General features: G+C 41.6%; 2 protein-coding genes across 2 annotated transcripts; one reads left to right on the top strand and one right to left on the bottom strand.

Annotated features, from left to right (window-relative positions):
* Positions 1 to 7,740, top strand: spred3 (sprouty related EVH1 domain containing 3). The gene is made up of 6 exons (XM_004560481.5): positions 1 to 276; positions 2,196 to 2,361; positions 2,520 to 2,688; positions 2,769 to 2,830; positions 2,958 to 3,116; positions 3,581 to 7,740. Exons 1-6 carry the CDS (start codon positions 266 to 268, stop codon positions 4,583 to 4,585), a joined length of 1,572 nt encoding a protein of 523 aa, XP_004560538.1. The 5' UTR covers positions 1 to 265; the 3' UTR covers positions 4,586 to 7,740.
* Positions 7,741 to 7,788: 48 nt separating this feature from the next.
* Positions 7,789 to 19,892, bottom strand: dhx34 (DEAH (Asp-Glu-Ala-His) box polypeptide 34). Its single transcript, XM_014410103.4, has 16 exons — positions 18,883 to 19,892; positions 17,364 to 17,675; positions 16,718 to 16,972; positions 16,534 to 16,636; positions 14,431 to 14,648; positions 14,153 to 14,327; positions 13,683 to 13,876; positions 13,467 to 13,568; positions 13,113 to 13,373; positions 12,702 to 12,869; positions 12,461 to 12,566; positions 11,061 to 11,167; positions 10,194 to 10,463; positions 9,784 to 9,975; positions 8,411 to 8,555; positions 7,789 to 8,266 (listed from the first exon to the last, which is right to left on the bottom strand). Exons 1-16 carry the CDS (start codon positions 19,558 to 19,560, stop codon positions 8,130 to 8,132), a joined length of 3,423 nt encoding a protein of 1,140 aa, XP_014265589.1. The 5' UTR covers positions 19,561 to 19,892; the 3' UTR covers positions 7,789 to 8,129.
* Between the last annotated feature and the right edge of the window lie 655 nt (positions 19,893 to 20,547).

Below are 20,547 nucleotides of genomic sequence, written 5' to 3'. Positions count from 1 at the left end.
GAGAGAGAGGGAGGATGCTGCCAGCGGAAAATGGCTGCTGCAACCTCAAGCCTATCCTGATACACCGAAACGACATCAAGGTGGAGAGAGAGAGCGAGAGCAAGAGAGAGAAAGATTAGGAAAATGAGAGCAGATGGAGAGAGAATGTGAGCGAGCCTGAGTGTTTCCTGAAAGGAGGATAAAAAGAGAGAGAGAGGGAGAGAGAGAGAGAGAGAGAGAGGAGACCCTGGGGTGGGCTGCTGCAAGCGGCGGGCAACACCGAGCCATGGAGGGCGAGTAAGTCCTTACATTTTCATTTTTAACATTGCACATATATATTCAATCGTCCGCCAAAAAAAAAAAAAAAAAAAAAAAAAAAAACGGATAGGAAAGAACGCCACCACCCTCAGTGTTACACCAGTATCATGCACTGTTATCACATTCGGTGCTCTACAGTTTAGCAGGCTGCCGAGAATAAAAACACCATTACGTAGTTTTGAATCAACAGCATACACCCCATTTCCGATATATCCACGCCAAATTGTGATAAGTGTCAAGCCACCTACATGTGGACCTGTGCTTTTTGGATGACTGGCACACGGCATGCACGCACAAAATTAACGAAATAACAACAATTATTGTACTGAGCAAACATCGGGTGCTATGCAGCAATTCAAAAACGAAATGCGTGGTTAGTGATTGGTAAAAACAAGCACGAAATCAGTCAGTGTGTAAAATGTATGGAAGGGGGAGGCGAAATATGGCGAGTTTGGGGCCAGCATCGCGTCATTCAAGACATGGCTACAGTAAAACGAGGGAGGGATGGAGGCGTTGTGATTTTTATCAACGTGTCTCGGGGTTTCATTATGATTTTTTAAAGCCAAACTTTATGAATGAAATGTGATTTTTCTCTCTCCCTCGCTCTCCCTCATTCTCACCCCTCCTCTCCTTCTTCCCTTTTCTAATCGGGCCCCCTCCCCCCATCTCTCGTTTCCTCTCCATCCTCTCACCCACTCGTTCGTTTTTTTCTTCTTCTTCTTCTTCTTCTTCTTCTTCTTCTTCTTCTTCTTCTTCATTCTTCCCTTTTTACACGCGATTGCATTGTATTTGGGCCTAAAACGTTTTTTGCGGCGAAATGTATAACGCGCAGTGCAGTGTCAAATCCAGTCTCGCTCCATCCCATTCATAAAAAAATATAACATAATACCGGGGTGTGTTAATGAGTGCGTGCAGCAGGGGCGGAATGGAGACAGGGAGCGTCTTAAGAAAAATAATTGCAACAATTAAAATTCAGTGTGCTTTGAAAAATGACAAAAAGATGCAGCTGTGCATGCATTACAAACACATGTCGAACTGCAGTGCTGAATTATTCAGCCGATTTGGCGAGAGCAGCTTCTTCTTCTTCTTCTTTTTGTAAGAATGCCGGGCCTCTGATGGCGATGGGTGCGTTCATTGATACGTCTATCTTGGAAACACTCATTCTTCCTCCCTCCTCCCATTTGGCCATTTCTCTCCTCCTCAACCTTGGCGTTCTTTCTATCAATTTGCTCCATAGCCCCTTAATTTTGAGCCCATATAGCTCACACTATAGCTTAACATTCTAGCTTTCAAACACTAGCAGCAGAAATGCTTAGGAAATGCTAACACCAAGCCAGACTGATACTTAAAATTAGATTTACCGGTCACATGAGTAATTGCCTTAGCTATGAGTTACTGTATGATATACCTTTGAGTGGTCATGTTGCATAGCCACGACTCATAGTCCAACTAAGCTGTCAGTTTTGTGGTTTTTGTGTGAATTTCTTTATGGAAACATGTGTGCTGGCATCAATCCTGACCCTGAAATCCTCACACTGTACTGAATTTTTGTGTTCTGAAAGTTGATCTGGCTTTACCTGTTTTCACTTGAATGACTGTGCATATCAGTTGCTGCAGGTATTTGTGCACATGTGTGTGCCAGTGTGTGTTTATTATTATAGTGCATACCAATAAGTTTATTCTGTTCATCTGGACTTAGAGCTTTTTAGTCTCAGGGTGAAGAGAAAAAGTCACTTGGATGAGTGACAAAGTCTTTCTCCCACTGAAAAGGCTACAGCCAGATGAAGAGAATAGACATTTTGGGATTTCCTAACCTGGATGATTGAGCATGCATCAAGACATTAGGATACACTGGTTAATCAGCCATGGCCTCGGCTCACTCTTGGTTTCCCTGACAGTGTGCGTGTTCGTGCGGTGGTGATGACACGTGATGACTCCAGTGGCGGTTGGGTGCCCCTTGGAGGTGGTGGCCTCAGTCATGTGGTCATATGTAAGGGGCGGAGTCATGATGGCAGGGGACGGAGGGAGTACATCATACGTGGAGAACGGCTGCGAGATCGAGCAGTGAGTGTGTGCGTGTGTTATGCCTGTCTTTGGTGACACGTTGCTTGTCAACACCATCCAAAGACTGTAGATATATGCTGTCTTAAAACTTAAGGAAGGACTAGATCTTAATTGGTTAACTAACTTCTTAAATTGTCTGGAATGATGTTTCTGTCTAGCCGGTGCTGGAGTGTGCAGTGCAAAAAGGGTTAGTGTACAACAAGGTGAACCCCATCTTCCATCACTGGCGAGTAGAGGATCGAAAGTTTGGCCTTACATTCCAGAGCCCTGCCGATGCCATCTCCTTTGAGAAAGGGCTTCAGACTGTCATAGACAAGCTCGACAGAGGTAGACATGAGCTGCGTATAAAATATGATTCATAGAAAATATGCAGGAAAACCTAAGTCATCTCTTTTTACGTTTACAAGGCTCTGACTCGCCCTCATCCTCCACGCCAGAAGAGGCCGACACTGAGGATGACGGACAAGCTGTGAGTAACCGAACAGGTCATTGTTTGACCACATATTGAATAAAATGGGTTTGTGTATTCTGTCACCTGACCCAAATGCAGTCATTGTTGATTTTTGATTTGCGGGGTGGCATGCAACCTCTATCAGTCTCATACAGGAAGTGAGTCGTCATCCAACAGCAGAAAGGAGATGCTTCCCAAACCCATCACCATAGTGACAAGCGAGTCATCGTCTACTTGCTTCGTGCGGTCGGAAGAGTTTAGTTTTGGATCCAGCCATGCTGTAACCACGCAAACACCTGCTCAGGTAGCACACCACCTCCTGCTCTAGCTGTAGTTTACTGACTAGACCATACCACTGCACTGAGAATAATGTGCACATCTTGATATGTGCATTTGTAACTGATTTTTCAGTTATTTGCACTTATTTGCAGTTATTTCTCGTCAATAAACACTTTAAAAGCTGAGTAATGATTTCTGCAGACAACCTAGAAAGAGGTTTGTGAGCTGTTTTAGATCCCCCCCCCCCCCAAAAAAAAAAACCCCATCAACTGTTTTGGTTGATTTTTCCCCCCTCTGTCCCCACTGTTAAGTCCATGCAAGTTTATTTGTTCTACATTGAGAATGCATAAAGTGAGATTTTAACAGGTGTGGCCTTTTCTATTTCTTGTGTATGGATGTGGGATATCTGAGAAATGAAAACCTTCTATAACCACTGCCATAGTACACAATGTTCCTGACTCACTCTGTAATCCTACACCCTCTCCACAGATCCACACCAGGTCGGGCCAGCACCAACTCTCACAAATGACGGCTGTGTTGAATCCCCCGGCGCCCCCGCCCCCACCTCCTGCTCCACCTACTCCTCCTGTAGGTCCCCCAGCCTCATCTCCCCTGTCCCCCCTCTCACCCACTATTTCATTGCTGGAGGAGGGAGACCTGCACAGTGTGGACCCTTGCAAAGACCTGTGGGGTTCTCGAGGTTATGAGGATTACAGACGGGCAGGGGCCACAAGGACTATGGTTGGGGGGCTGACTGGCGGTGTGGTTGTTGGTGGTGGAGGAAGCCTGCAGGACAAGTCAGAGCTGTGCGTGGTTCGCTTTGAGAAGGAGCTGGCGGGAGTGGGTTCGGCGGGCTGTGATGTGACTGTGAGCCTGGACAGTAAAGCCTCCCAGCGTTTATCCTCATCGTCACCCATCTGTATGTCCATGCCCAATGCTGTATCCGGCGTGTCCTCAGGTGCCGGTTCACCCCAGGAGACGGGTAAAGGCTCGCCGTCGCCCTGCTGCATCCACACATCGCTGGCCACTCCCCGGTCGCGGACTCGTAAGAGAGGAGGAGGGGCCAGTAGTAGTGGTGACCCAGGAGCAATCTCTCCCGATGATGACAGCCCGTGCCCTCAGGCTTCATCGTCATGCTCGTCTCGCTGTGTGTACTGCCGCTCTGTTTTCAGTGCTTCAGAGAATGGGCGGGGCCGATGCAGAGATGCCCCAGACCCGGCCCTGCACTGCCTGCGCCAGTGGACCTGTGTGTGGTGCGCAGAGAGTCTGCTCTACCACTGCATGTCGGACTCTGAGGGAGAGTTCTGGGAGCCTTGTTCATGTGATGACTCAATGGGGGGCCACCCGCATCCCCTCTGCTGTGCCCGCTGGTTGGCCCTCCTGGCCCTGTCTCTCTTTGTGCCCTGCATGTGCTGCTACCTGCCTTTGCGCGCCTGCCTGCGATGTGGGGAGAGGTGTGGCTGCTGTGGGGGAAAGCACAAGGCAGTCCGATGAAGCCAGGCTTTTGGGAGGGAGGGGTTTCCTGGACCGAGGGGGTTTGGGTATTGAGAGAAGAGAGCATCCGTTAGGACGCAGAAGGTTGGCCCTAAATAGGAACAGTGCTCTCAGTAGACCCAGACCTCTGGCCCGCCAAAGCCCCACAGCCTTCCGCTGCATTCGGCTCTTTCTCTTTTCAACCTGGGGCCTTCCTCACTGGTCCATGCCTGCTGTAGGTGCATTGCACTCAGACCAGGCTCTGTGGGAGTTATAGTGGATTTATTGAGGAGTGGCTGATCTAGAGTTAGCTGTCAGTGACTTTATCACAGAAAGAAGGTGGCAGAGGCAACAGTGAAGTGTACACTGTTTCAAATGTCCGTTTTTTTTTTTAATTTAGAAAGGAAAAAAAACTCAAAAAACAAAAGATGTTTATATATATGATTGTTATAATTTTAATTGGTATATTTTATTAAATGTAAAACATATTGACAGAATCCCCAAATGGCACACACATTCACGTACTCACAAACATGAGATCTTGGGGAAGTTATTTGTTCCATGTTGGCCTGTTTATCAGTCAGATGAACAGATGTCACCCTTTACCTCTAATTTTACCTCAGATGTTACTAAAAACAAGGAAAGAAAAAAAGGAGAGATGTTTGGTGTGAATGAGCACATGGTGCATGCAGTCTTCAAGAGAGTACAAGCATCTGAGACCACTAGTGTTGTCCTTTGATTATACCGCATTATACCACAATGGGAGAAAGGTTATCAAATGCAAAGAGACAATTATTGTTAAGGGAAGTTGCAATGATGACCACCAAGACTTAAAAGTCATAACATGATTCATAATGATCCTTTGTAACCAAACACATGGTTACTTTTTTGTTTCCAAAAAGAAAAAAGGAGAATATGTGTCTAGCATTCAGCACCCTCACATTTGCACATACATGTATTTTTCCCATATTCCCAAGTATTTTCAATATATATCATAGAAATCCTCATATCCCACCACTGTACTTGTTGAATCAGTCAAGGTGCTTACAACTGAGGCCTCTGAGCGAGTCTATTCTACCTAATGTACACAGTGACTGCACTGTCCCCAAAGAAAAACAAAACAGGACCCCATGGTAACCAATCTGTTGATGTGTCTCGGCCTCTGTGTGAGACACCACCAAAAATTTAAGTGCAATGAACAATGTTTCAAAATTTATTTTTGTACTGGTTAGTCATGTTAGTATACACTAAGCAGTAATGGAAAAGTGTTGAAACTGAATACTGTAGTGTGTTGCTGTGCTCGACATCAAGCATAACAGAAAAACAGGAACACAAAGTTGTCTTTGAGCAGCAGCACGTAGCTCGCAGGTGCGACATTCGAACGCGTCTGCTGCAGACTGTTGACGCTGTGATTAGAAAAAGACACATTAACTTGAAAACACTGAACGAAACAGGCGATGCGGTTTTTATATTGCTTTAAGTGGAAGGTCAAAAAAGCTGCTATTTTTACGCTATTCTATTCAAACGTTCCCACTGCCTGTTGTCAACTGGAGTGGTTGCGTGATTTAGAAACAAAGCTCCAAGTTTCTGTTCCACCCAGGGTGCGGAAGATTTTGTAAATTTAAAGCTGGCATTAAAGATGAATTTGCCCTGAGACATTTTTAAAAATGTTGCTGGTGATGTACCTTGCATTTCTATGTTTTATTTTGCTGATTGGCAGGATACATTTCTACTTCCAGTTAATAACCAGTTAAAGGTGCATTAATAGTTCATTTAGACCAAGAAATGGACAAAAAAAAATCCTTTCATTTTTGTAGGAATTCCTTAGAATACAGGTACAGGGATATTTGTTTACAGTATGTCTTTTTGTTTCACCTTACAAATTGCCACATTGCATAAAAGCACACCAGTTCCACTATAGAAAGGTGCGTCACTTCCAAAATTAAATACAACAAGAAAATTTGGGCTTTTTCTGTTAAGTGAAAAAACTTAAATAAGGCCATAATGGTTATATAATATGTATTAAATGCAATAAGCTTTAAGTCATTAAAAAAAAAATCATCACAAAGTAAAAAAAGTTGATTGTTGTTGATTTTGCAGCTTTAAAAAAAACAAAAGTCAACAAATTTAAATAACACATGGAATGTACTGAGAATCCCAGAAAGGTAATACAAGTGTAAGTGATGGATATACCTTTTTTTGTATAAGGAAACCAGTGCTGACCGAGTTTCGTTGTCTCAAATGCAGCATCACCTGGGTGGACTTTAAATTATGGCAGAATGAACCTTTCAGAAGCTTCACCATGTTATTTACATTTTAAGTTTAGCCAAGAATTTTTATCCAAAGTGACTTAAAGTGAGTGAAGAGACAGTAGGGTTCAGAGTCAGGACATGCAACTGCTGATGAACACAAGCCTCGATCTCTTGGTTATGGGACATTGTCTTTACTACTAGGCCAGCCTGCCAACATTGTTGGTCCTCTTAATTTTTTAATTTTTTTAAAGACGCCCTGTCACAATGGCAGGAAATCCAAACCCAGTCACAAGACTGCCATCCCCTGATTCAAAACCTTTGTCTTTCTCTCTCACACACACACACTCACACACACTCTCTCCACAAATCTGATAGATCCTCACACACAGACACACGTGTTCACTCGATGGTGCAGAACTAGTAAAGCCATTGCACACAGTTTGCTGCTTCTGGTTCAGAAATGGTGTTAGAGTACAGTACTGACAGTCATGCGATCACAATTGCAGGCCCCATTCTTACATCTTAATAAATGTGCCTTTTGATTTGAGTAATCAATAACTTATGATTTCTAAGTAACTCTGTATTAAGTACTATTTCCTTTTTTGATTATTAATTTCTGCCAATGTGCATATTTTCAAATGTACGTATTTATTAGTTTCAAAGTAATTAATGAGATATTACCTGTTTATTTATTTATTGAGATATTTATTCTGATTCTTTATTTTTTTGAGACAGGTTTTTATCTTCTGTGCTGTCTTACTTCTGACTTTGTGCCAATGTGCTGCTTTGAGGTGTTACATATCGTGGGTTTGTATCATTATTAAACCCTCACTCTATATTTTAAAAGCGTTTTCTTCTTTCTCATGTGTCCATGTATAAAACTCACTGTGCCGTTTCCCAAACACTGGTTCAAATTGCTTTATAACTGTTCCATAGAGCTGTGGAAGGAATCTTTTTTTTTTTTTTAAAGAAAAAAGCCTATAAATGTATTCTTTTGTTAAACACACATTTATTTCTTGCCTTTGATTATTACTCAAATATTTATATTATATTTTGTAAAAAAAAAAAAAATTAAGGAGACTAGTTTTCTAAATCTGCATCTCTCCTACAGGAACAGGACTTTACAGTAAGCTACAACAGAATATAACAAGTGACCACTAGAGGGCAGGAACATTGCCTTAAAAAAAGATCCACAAGTATTAAAAAGGGAGGAAGAAGACACAAATTTTCCATTAAAATAAAAACAAAACAACACCCCCCACAACCACCACCAAAACTGTGATTAGCTGTTATCCTTTGGATGCTGGGGTCCATTACTTTGCAGAATACATGTGCTGCCTTTTATGTTTGAGGATCTCAGTGGAGGTGAGGGTCAGGTCTTGATTGCACACATCACAGTGATAAACTCTGGTAAGGCTTGATGAAGAGCTTGCTTTTCCACCCTCTGGCTCTGAAATAAAATACAAAATAAAAACACACACAGTTGGCAAACGCACGCACACTTCGTATCAAATTCTTTAGCTCTTCTAAAATAAAGTATGTGGCCTAACGCTTAATGTGTTAAACCAATCAGAGTACAAAAGAAATTCCTGACCTTCCTCAGGCTGCTGCTGTTCTCCAGCCGGCCTGCAGGAAGCTTCATGATGCATTCTTTCCAGTGGAGTTAGAGGCATGTACAGGTCACAGTTGGGACAGCTCCAGAAAGTACGTAAGCACTCACTGTAGAGGTCTTTTGAATCCTGCGAATCATAATTTAGAAATACTAAAATAATGCGTAGATTTAATAAGACAAGCTGCGCGGTTTCATTCCAAAATGATCTGTTTTCATGCATGAACAAAATACTCGAGACATTAAACCTAGAACTGACCATCTATTGTTTTAATTTTTAATTGTATTTTTTCATTATAACTTGGTTGAGGAAATGGCACGTTATAATCCATATACAGCCAAACTGCAGGTCTTTAACTATTTTTTGTCTGATGTCTCTGTTGATGCAGTTAGGTTAAAATCCTGGTTCTGACGTACACTCTGCATCTATATGAATAACATTGAAAGGGACAGTCTAGTATATAACAGTAATTTTGAGGGTCATTGTCTAAAAAGTTATGGATTCCACGTACAAGGTAAAAGTATTTCAAAAAAATGCATTTTGTCACTTGTATTACTTTGGAAGAGATTAAATTTCTGGCATAGCTTTTGATTTTGGAGGTTGATAAGTGAAACAATATATAAAGAACTCTCAAATAACTTTTTAAAAACCCCAGACAAACTTACAGTCATGAAAAAGAAATTTCCAATGTCTTTCATTTCTGTGGTTTCAAATATCAGGACATATTAAAAAAAAAAAAAATCACCTGGTCCTAACTATATTCTTTCTCATGAGAGGTTTAAGCATAGCCCCTTAAGGTCCTGCCAGCATTTCAAGTGGGCTGAGGTCTGAACTTTGGCAGGGCTATTCCAGCACCTTGATTCTTTTCTTATTCAGCCAGTCTGCTGTAGATGATCAGTTAGCCAAGCTTTAGCTGTCAGATAGATGGCGTCACATCTGACTCCAGTATACTTTGCTGGTCTGGAGTCTTCCTGTGTATAACAAACATCCAAACCTACTTTAACACAGGTGGTCACACTTGCAGATGTTCAATTAATCAAGTGCATTTGATTAACAACTGGCTGCTACTTTCCATCTTAATTCACATGAAAGCAATTTGGGTAATTATTACTTTTATTATATTTATATATATGTTTCATTTTCTTAATTTTGGGATGTTTTTAGGATGTTTTAGAGACCAGATGATTTTTTAAATTATGTTCTGATATGTAAAACTCTAGAATTGTCCTTCTTTCAACTTCCATTGCTATATAGGGAATGTAATATGTAAATACAGCCCTAAGAGCTGAAACAATAATTTCTTTGAAACTTTAACTCAATGCATTTCTGAATTGCTGCTGTTTTTAGACAAACTCACAGCCAGACAGTTGTAGGTGAAAAAGTTGGTGACACGTAGGCCTCCTTTAATGGGGTCTGGCTTGGCCTCGGCTCCTGGAAACAGCGGGTTTAAATCTCCAGCTTTAGTGTTCGACGACACAGACTCAGACTGAGGACCAATGTACAGGTTCTGGGTCTGGAAAGCTGAGAGTCGCCGAAGGCTATAAGTGACCTGTCAGGGAAAGTAAAAAATACACAAAAAAACATTTTGACTATTAACGTATTGGTCTTATGTACATTGTTTACATTTTATCAGCTGTTTAGTGATGTGTTAAATTGTTTCTGGAACAAATGGGCGATTCTTCTAACTTTATCGTTCTGCTTCTCTGTGTTCTAGGATCATCAAGTGATGGCCATTATACAGTAACAACCAAGCTGGCACATCAGTACCTCAGTGTAGAGCAGAAAGCGGACCAGGCTTTCACTCAGCTTTTGCACAACTCTGCGGGACACCCCCTGCCCGACTGCTGCTCCCCCTGTTGAGTTCTGTCCCAGCTGGGCCTGCAGCAGGCGCTCCCACTCAGCCCTGAGAGTAAGCGCTGTGGACAGCACCTTCAGAGCCTCCTCTGGCTCCTTCAGCTCCAACTCCAGCCAGCCGTCCACCACTAGTCGCGCACAGTCAGCGTTAGTGTCCACTGAGTTTGCTACCAGCAGCAGCGCCTGGTGAACAAATTAGAAATGATTAATACATCATATATGAACTGGCAAAAACTGGAAGTAATGGAAGAGACTATGAAATAAAACCATAACCTGACACAGAATCCCCCAAAAAGTTTTCTTTCCCACAGCCATTATTCATCCGTATATTCTGATGTTCCTCTCTTTATTAAACCTGCACACTGACAACATTGTGCCACAGTTCTTGCTACTTAATATGTTACTAAGTGAAAAAAATAAACTAAACTGGAAGAAAGGAATACACCGTCCAGTTTAATTTACTGTCCCATGTGTGGTGCGTACCCAAATAGCACATCGTAATACAAAGAGAATTCCATGTAATCCAGGTTAGTTTAATTTAAAGCATGCAACTTGGTGCAACACTGGAGCGAGTGCATTAATGGATTTCAAGAAAATATTACTATGTTAAGTATTTGTCCTACTCTGAATCGGTAATAGCATCGAACTGGATTCGTTTTGTTTACATTCACAATATCAGGTGTCTTTAAGATAATACAGAGCATTATTATCCAACATGTTTTTTTGTTTAAATGTAGTGGTTTGTGGAGGAAATAGGGATATCCCACATCAGGTACTAACTTGTAGCGCTGGAACCCGCACACAGTTTGACAAATAGGGTTTGTTGGTCTCCAACAGAGTGACGAAGGCTAACAGCTGGTGTTTGGTGCTGTCTCTCCTATCAGGCCCTGCAGGCAGGAAACACAGATGACATGTGAGATATTCAATAGAAGATCAAAGGTAAACTCAGTGATCAGAGGGCGGAAAAAGAGAGATTTTGTTTAACTGGAAACAAATGAAAGCACTGCTGACCCTTTATTGCCTTGAGCAGGTTACGGTTTCTCTTTGTCATATAAAGTTGGACTTTATATGACAGGAAATGTGGTTTCATATAATAAATCAGATTAGTGAAGATGTTGTTTTTGCTAGTTTTAAAGTAACCTTGAAAAAGAAATGCTCCTCCTTGGTATCTGATTGAGAATTTAGGCTGTGAAATGTAAAATTGTTTAGGAAAATCTGTGAAATGCTGTGTTTAAATATCTTAAAATATAATTCTGACCAGATTAACCCACCAATGTAAAAGCATTATCTAATTACAAGCCAAATTTGTACAAATATCAAAAATACTTTTATTTACAATCCAATCTAATTTGTCAAAGAAAAATTCAAAATATCAGAATCAACCAAGCATCTAAGCGTGAACTGATGGTCAAAGAGAATCAAACAAATACAAATACAGTGACTCTTTTTATGAGGGACAGATTAAGATTTTTACAAATTAGACAACACATAGAGGTGGTAACTCTTTGGATAAGACGTAGTCTGTTGTTCCGAGGATCTTTATAAAAGCTTATAAATCAATGCCAAGGTTTAGATGTTTTCCTAAATGATACAGTGGATTAACAGAATGAAAGAAGAAGGCATAATACGCATAAAGGAAAATTAGAAAAAGAGGGAATTTCATACTGTAGCTGAAAACATGGGGAAAATTAAATACATAACAATGAAAAAGTATATTAACTCTGTCTTGGAGAGAGTTTCGATGAAAGAACGTGATGAGATTCTTCACCTGCACAAAGCAGTTTTTGAAATTTCTCGAGGAAATTGTTGCTGGAGGGGTTTTATTCCCCCATTTTTTTGGTGTTGTACACTACTACAGCAATACTGGTGTAAGGTGTAAGACGAGCATGGAATAAATATCCAATGTAAAAGTGCCCCTTTCTGTTAAGGTTTGAGACTAGATATATTAGAAGAATGAAATAAAAATAAATATTTGTTCAGTATTTTCTGATAGCCAGTAAGAAAGCTCTTATAAGAAAAAGGTTAGCATCAGTCTCAACAGAGAAAGGAAGGTGAAAGTTTGTACACTGTTGGGAACTTTGGACAAGAGGTATCATCAGATCAACTGTGTAACGGCTTTTATTTTACATCTTCTATACAAAAAATAAAATAAAAAATAAGAATGTGAAGGTAGGTTGTACCCATTTCTCCAGTGTCACCCTCAGGCACCTGTAACACTTCTGGGTCACTGGCAAACACACTGGTTGGGTGAATCACCACTCCTTGCTTATTCCTTGTGTGAAACACCTACACAACATAAGATCACAAAATGGAAGTTTCATTTTTCTCCTTACTTAATTTTTTTCAGTCACCATAGAAATAATCAGATTACTGTATATTCATACGTTATAAAAGGAAATTCAGTGTAGAAGGAAGCCTGACCTGGTCAGAGTCTTTGCGGGTGGAGTTGTGTTCATCGGGCAGTGCCAGCTGAGGGTACAGGCCTCTGCAAAGCAGGAGCTTGAGCAAAGCCTGCTGGTGTGAGGACAAGTCCTGACTGACAGCCTCCTGCAGCTCTGACACATTATGCCGTAACTTGAACTTCACCTCCTATTGCAAACCAAACAGCACCATGGGAAAAAAAAATATTAATAATAACAAAACTGACTTCAGCTTTTCACCAGAGCCTGCTATACTTGCTGCTTTATTTGAAAGTTGAACTTACTAGTTTGAAAAACAGGAATAGATCATATTTTTAATAAAAACTAGGCAAAACAAAACTTGGGATGGGATGTGATAAAATTAAGAACAAGTTTATAGTGATATTTTTTTCTGTTACATCTTCTAAGATACCTGTATGTCCAAGTTCTGTCCAGACCCCTCCTTGTTCCTCTTAGACCTTCCTGTTTCCTCTGTGTCTGATCCTGAAGAGTCTCCTTCCTGACCCTCCTCCAGCCTCAGGACTTTACGTTTGCTTCCCTCCTGCTGTTCATGATCTCTCTTCAGCTGATGCAGCTTTCTTCTCTCAGTTAGCCTCTCCCTGCGTTGCACACGGTCACCACCAGAGGGAGTGCTATCTTCTGATTCCAGCAGGCTGTGGCTCCTCAGCAAGTCCTAATAATGAGAGGGATTTCAATACTTGTTGTCAATCGCTAAAAAGCCTGAAAATGTTTTATGAATGTATGAAATGCTTTGTGAGGAGCCTGCCTTGAACTGTCTGCGTAGGTTCACCATCTCATACAGCCGCTGCTCCTCCAAGCCTCTCCTTCTGCACCATTTTCTTGATCCACCACCTCTCTCCCCTTTTACCTGTTTTCGAAATCAGTTTTGCGTCCAGTGAAGACCATTTTATGACCTAACTGCTCCAGTGTTGATTCTCATAATATTAAACATCCAACACAACATGATGCTTGTTTTACTGACCTCCACCCAGGCATTGAAAGTGTTGAGGAGGGTAAAGGGGTCTCCTTGGTTGCTATGCAGGGGCTGCCGGGCAGTGGCACAATCTGGATTGTGCTGTGAACTACGCAGGAAAGGTGACTGAACGCTGAGGGCTGCTGCCACCGTCAGCACGGGCTCCACCAAGTTAAACAAACAGCCCAGCACCAGCATCTTCCCTAAACAGACACAAACATGCTTAACCTGAATCCAGCTGATGGATGATCACAAGACCACCACTGTGTCACTGTCAATCCATGTGAAACTTTGTATAATTACTTTTTAATGAAAGAAAAGCCTTAAATTATGTATATTACGTATTTTAACGTTTTAAAAACGTTCTTGTTATTTCTTCCACTTTATTTCACTCTCTTGCAAGCATCCTAATAGTGACTTAGGAAAAAACAAAAACAAACAAACAAACTCCAACATGGTTCTGCTGTATGAAATCTTACCTATGACCACATCAACGGGAAGCTGTGCCAGCAAACTACCAATAGACGTCAGTTCACCACGACTGTCTAGCGCCCCCTGTTCCTTTAGATAAAAAACAGCATTCTGGATACTTGCAGCCGGGGGTGGATCAATAAAAACAAAGGAGAGTGGATCTCCAAGAGACATGCTCTTCATCTGCAAGAACAGAAATGAATAGATGAAGTTAAAACTTATGCAGAAGAGTTTAAAAAAAATCTATTACTATTCTACTAACCTGCTATTCACAGAATCTTATTACCTGAAGAATGAGGGAGTCCAGAGCAACTCTGTGGATTTCAGGCACAGGATAAGGTGCGAAAGCATTGTAGTCAGACTCTGAGTAGAGCCGGTAGCAAACGCCCGGACCCGTACGACCAGCTCGACCTTTTCTCTGCTCAGAGCTGGCTCGGCTGATCCAGAACTCTTGTAGGCGTTGCATCTTGGCTTTAGGGTCAAAACTCATTTCTTTCACCTTTCCTATAAAGCAAGTTAAAAAAAAAACAACAACAATTTTTATAGTTGCCGTTCTACTTTTAAGTAGTGCATTATTTTGCTGTCGTTAACACTATAGCATTCTCTATTTTAAAAGCTAAACAAGAAAATGTAGCTTTGCACATTCAACTTCTCTGAAGCCTTTTACAGTGGGGCAAAAAAGTATTTAGTCAGCCACAGATTGTGCAAGTTCCCCCACTTAAAATGATGACAGAGGTCAGTAATTTGCACCAGAGGTACACTTCAACTGTGAGAGACAGAATGTGAAAGAAAAATCCATGAATCCACATGGTAGGATTTGTAAAGAATTTATTCGTAAATCAGGGTGGAAAATAAGTATTTGGTCAATAACAAAAATACAACTCAATACTTTGTAACATAACCTTTGTTGGCAATAACAGAGGTCAAACGTTTACTATAGGTCTTTACCAGGTTTGCACACACAGTAGCTGGTATTTTGGCCCATTCCTCCATGCAGATCTTCTCGAGAGCAGTGATGTTTTGGGGCTGTCGCCGAGCAACACGGACTTTCAACTCCCGCCACAGATTTTCTATGGGGTTGAGGTCTGGAGACTGGCTAGGCCACTCCAGGACTTTCAAATGCTTCTTACGGAGCCACTCCTTTGTTGCCTGGGCGGTGTGTTTTGGATCATTGTCATGTTGGAAGACCCAGCCTCGTTTCATCTTCAAAGTTCTCACTGATGGAAGGAGGTTTTGGCTCAAAATCTCACGATACATGGCCCCAATCATTCTGTCCTTAACACGGATCAGTCGTCCTGTCCCCTTGGCAGAAAAACAGCCCCATAGCATGATGTTTCCACCCCCATGCTTCACAGTAGGTATGGTGTTCTTGGGATGCAACTCAGTATTCTTCGTCCTCCAAACACGACGAGTTGAGTTTATACCAAAAAGTTCTACTTTGGTTTCATCTGACCACATGACATTCTCCCAATCCTCTGCTGTATCATCCATGTGCTCTCTGGCAAACTTCAGACGGGCCTGGACATACACTGGCTTCAGCAGTGGAACACGTCTGGCACTGCGGGATTTGATTCCCTGCCGTTGTAGTGTGTTACTGATGGTGACCTTTGTTACTTTGGTCCCAGCTCTCTGCAGGTCATTCACCAGGTCCCCCCGTGTGGTTCTGGGATCTTTGCTCACCGTTCTCATGATCATTTTGACCCCACGGGATGAGATCTTGCGTGGAGCCCCAGATCGAGGGAGATTATCAGTGGTCTTGTATGTCTTCCATTTTCTGATGATTGCTCCCACAGTTGATTTTTTCACATCAAGCTGCTTGCCTATTGTAGATTCACTCTTCCCAGTCTGGTGCAGGTCTACAATACTTTTCCTGGTGTCCTTCGAAAGCTCTTTGGTCTTGGCCATGGCAGAGTTTGGAGTCTGACTGTTTGAGGCTGTGGACAGGTGTCTTTTATACAGATGATGAGTTCAAACAGGTGCCATTCATACAGGTAACGAGTGGGGGACAGAAAAGCTTCTTACAGAAGACGTTACAGGTCTGTGAGAGCCAGAGATTTTCCTTGTTTGAGGTGACCAAATACTTATTTTCCACCCTGATTTACGAATAAATTCTTTACAAATCCTACCATGTGGATTCATGGATTTTTTTTTCACATTCTGTCTCTCACAGTTGAAGTGTACCTCTGGTGCAAATTACTGACCTCTGTCATCATTTTAAGTGGGGGAACTTGCACAATCGGTGGCTGACTAAATACTTTTTTGCCCCACTGTACGTCCTCATTTAATTACGTTTTGTCATTTAAAACAAAGCTTTGCTGCAAAATTTAAATTTCAAGGATGGACCATCAAACTCTAGGGGGTGAGAATAAATGTACCACTCGTTCCATACCTGAATCAACAACAAAGCGCACTCCATCTATTGTGACTGATGTCTCTGCAATATTGGTAGAGATGATGCACTTTCTCACCCCAGGAGGAGCAATATCAAACACCTGAAGAGTAACACAGTAACAGAGGCACAATTAGAATTAGAAAATCGTAACTCTAAATAACAGCTTAAAAGCTGACTGTACCTTATCCTGCTGAGCAATTGAGAGGGTGCTGTGCAGTGTTAAGATTATCCAGCGACGTGTGTGTGTGACATAAATCTGACAGGCCTCCTGGATGGTGGAGATCTCTGCCACACCGCTAAGAAAGAGCAGCAGGTCACCACGCTCCTCTGGGGGGTAACGCTGATCGATGCCCTGCAGGATGCGCAGATACGGTCTAGGATCCAGTTTCTCAGACTTTGAGGACTGCTCCTCAGGAGGAATGGGCTGGTAAATAACCTAAGTACCATGCCAGAGGGGAAAAACAGGACATTAAACAAAAACAACTCTCAGACATGTCTGCTACTTTGATACAAAATTTTACCATTTAAATTTGTAAATAGAAACCAACATCTAGACTACCAAAATTTGCATTGTGCACTTAAAACAAATACAGCAAGTACAATCATTTTTTAAAAAGTGGCTTTCTTAAAACTTCAATCATTTGACTCGTTGTTTGCATTTTATCCTAAATTAAAAATATATATATAAAGAATGAAAATGTTTTGGGCCAGTATCTTTCCAGTGCATGTTTTTTGCCTACTAGATGCAAGAGGCAAAGTTTTAAAAATCACATCATCTTGAGTAAAATGCATATTTACACCTGTGTTTAGGGTTTGCCTCTGGTTACCTGAATAGGAAACAGCCTGCCTGGGACCTGCAGTACAGGAGCACCGCTGAAATAGTTAGAGAACAGTTTGATGTTGATGGTGGCTGACATGAGGATGAGACGTAGGTCTGGGCGGTCAGCCAGCAGAGAACGCAGGACCCCGAGAAGAAAGTCACAATGGAGGTGTCTCTCATGGACCTCGTCAACAATCACAACCTGGTACCGAGCCAGCGTACTGTCCTGCTGGATCTGTCGAAGCAGCAGCCCCTCTGTAAGGAACAGCAGCTTGGTTGCTGCGGTTCGACTTGTCTCAAAGCGGATCTGGTACCCCACCTGAAAAAGACCAATAACATTTGTGAGCTCCAAGAAACTGAAAAATATCATATATTTAATGCAGTTATAATGAAGTCAGTGTTTTAAGCAAATTTCTATAATATATTTCACTAAATTAAATATGGATTTTATTCTACTTGCTGTAGTTATCCTCATCTAGACGGAAAATAATACAGTTGGGTGAATAAGTATTTGATCCTCATCTGAATTAGTCAGTTTGCTCACTTATAAAGAAGCAAACAGCCTCTAACTTTTATGGTAGTTTCATTTTAATAGAGCAAGACAGAATATCAACCAATAATCAGGAACAAAAAACAGTCCATAAAAATTTTAAATTCATTTGCATGTTACCGAGTGAAATAACGATTTGATTCCCTACAAAGCCGGCAGAATTCTGGCTTCCACAGATTGGCTGTGTATCCACGTAACAAACAATTTACAATCAATAAATCAATTACAGATACTTCTGCTTTCTGAGTTATGTATATAAAGCATACCTGTCCACAGAATCAGTTTCTTTCATTTCAACCTCTATCAAAGGATGTCAGGGAATCAGTTTTGAGATGCCAAGCAGCAGCCAAGAAACTTAAAGAATTTAGAGATTTATGTAAAGACAAGAGGGCCAAAATCCCCCCTGAGATGTGTGCAAACCTGGTGACCAACTACAATGTCTTACCATCATGCGTGCCCACAAGGGTCAGGGTACTAAGTCATGTTTTACTTGGGGATCAAACACTTATTTCACTCAGTGGCATGCAAATCAATTTATAACTTTTATCTAAAATGGTGGAGGGTTTTTTTTTAGTCTGTTTTTAAGATTTTTGGTTAATATTATGTGTATCTCCATTAAAATAAAACTAGCGGTAGTATAAAAATGAGAGACCATTCATTTCTTTGGACGTAGGCAAACTTACAAACTCAGCAAGGGATCAAATAACTATTTACTCCACCATATGTTAAAATTGTATTTATTCTGCTCAAATATTGATTATATTCTTTTTCTATTTCCTTTTTCCCCTCCTTTTAGTTAACCGATGAGCAAAATTCCAGCTGATATTTTTTCGGTCAACAGATGGACCCGAATTATAAAGTAAGTTTTTAGAGTTTCCTAAAGTTTCCATAAAGTCATTTTACTTTGTACTTTTAACTGTTTTGGATGAAAGGTTGGGATTGAATTCAACAAATGTAACAATCTGTCCTGACAAACCTTTGATCCATACTGATTGAGGCTCTCAAAGCTGACTCTCTTTGCGAGGGATATACAGGCAATGCGCCGAGGCTGGGTGCAGGCGATGTTATTGAAGCCAGCAGAGAGAAGGTACTGAGGGACTTGGGTTGATTTTCCACAGCCCGTGTCCCCTGCCACTACAACCACTGGGTGAAGTCGCACCAGCTCCACTATCCGATCCCGGTACTGGAAGATGGGCAGGTTCTTCTGCTCCCGGCGAAGTTTGGCAATTTTTCCAAAACTCTGTTTCTGGCTAAAATCCAGGAAATGCAGGAGCGCTAGGCGGCAGTCGGAGACCTGTTGAGCCCCTGGTCCGGAGGACCTCTGTCTGCTTCTATGCTCTGATTTTCCCATGCGCTCCTCGATGTCCCTGGTGCACACAGATACGTTAATCCGGTAGCGAGCATCGTACTCTTTGGGAAGGCCAAGATCCACCTTGCCCCTGTCCCTCCCTTTGTCTTTGTCCTCCTTTCTGATTTCCGCGCCTGACATGTCTCTCTTCGTTTTAAACCTCTGGAAGCGCTCAAAGAAAGCCCAGAACTCTTTATGTTCAGAGCTGCCAACCTGGATGTAGTCATGCTCCCGGAAAAAGATTTCGTCCAGCTGGGCTCGGCATTGCGAGCTGCCCCAGTCCCAACTCCTCTTCTCTGAAGCCATAGCGTTACTAGCAAAAAACAGCGTTACTTACCTCCACCAGAATTAAGCAGGAGGCGGGTTAACCCCCCATATAATACACAACTTCCACATGTATTCGCCTTTCCAGGCTCGTAGCAGCCTTATGTTACATCTATACTAGATAAACTAGAGAGCGCATTTCAAACCCTAAAGGTTTACATTTGCCTGAATGACACGAATCTTTAATACTGCTTTAAAATGCTAAATACAGACAACTGTATATTAAAAAATAAAAGCCGGTGGGAAAACTGGAAAGTCTAAATAGGGGACAATAATACGGGTGGACAACTTCCGTTCCATCCTTTAAAATCTTCCGATCTTCCGGTGAAAGCCAGCGTTTAAAAAAGAAATGGTGATTTGAAGAGATGTCACGCCCTAAACCTGCTCCTCACATGATTAATTTGAATTTGCCTTTGTCCATGGTAGAATGATCGTAAAGTATATCTTTAATTACTAAAAAAAAAAAAAAAAAGAAAAAAAAAAGGGGGGACAAGAATTGGGTGGACAATTATTTGAGATTTCCGCAAATCCACAAAGGGTCAAATATATACTTACACCCCCACTATTAGTTGTAAACATGTTCCTTTGCAAGTTGCACCTCAACCAGATCATTTTGGTACCCATCAACAAACTTCTAGTATCATTCTGGCACCCTTATGCTACAAAATTTGGTGTTCTTATGTTTGAAAGCTTCACCTTTACTCCACCTCTTGTCAATGCAGCTTAATAATTCAGTCTTTGAATTAGGAGCTTCTTTCTTGGTTGGAACCCTCTCAGTCCATGGCAAAGTAAAACTCGCTCCACTGTGAACAGTGACACTGATGTTCTTTAAATTTCCAGTTCATGCCAGGCTTTAGTCTTGGTGGTTCCTGAACATCTTAAACATTTTTCTCTTTCCTGAGGGCGACAGTTGAGGTCCTCCTTCAGACCTTGGTAAACTGGTGATGTAACCAAACAACATGTACTTGC

This window comes from Maylandia zebra, linkage group LG14 (assembly GCF_041146795.1).
Source record: "Maylandia zebra isolate NMK-2024a linkage group LG14, Mzebra_GT3a, whole genome shotgun sequence".
Taxonomy (NCBI): domain Eukaryota; kingdom Metazoa; phylum Chordata; class Actinopteri; order Cichliformes; family Cichlidae; genus Maylandia; species Maylandia zebra.
This window is presented reverse-complemented; position numbering and strand designations above follow the sequence as displayed.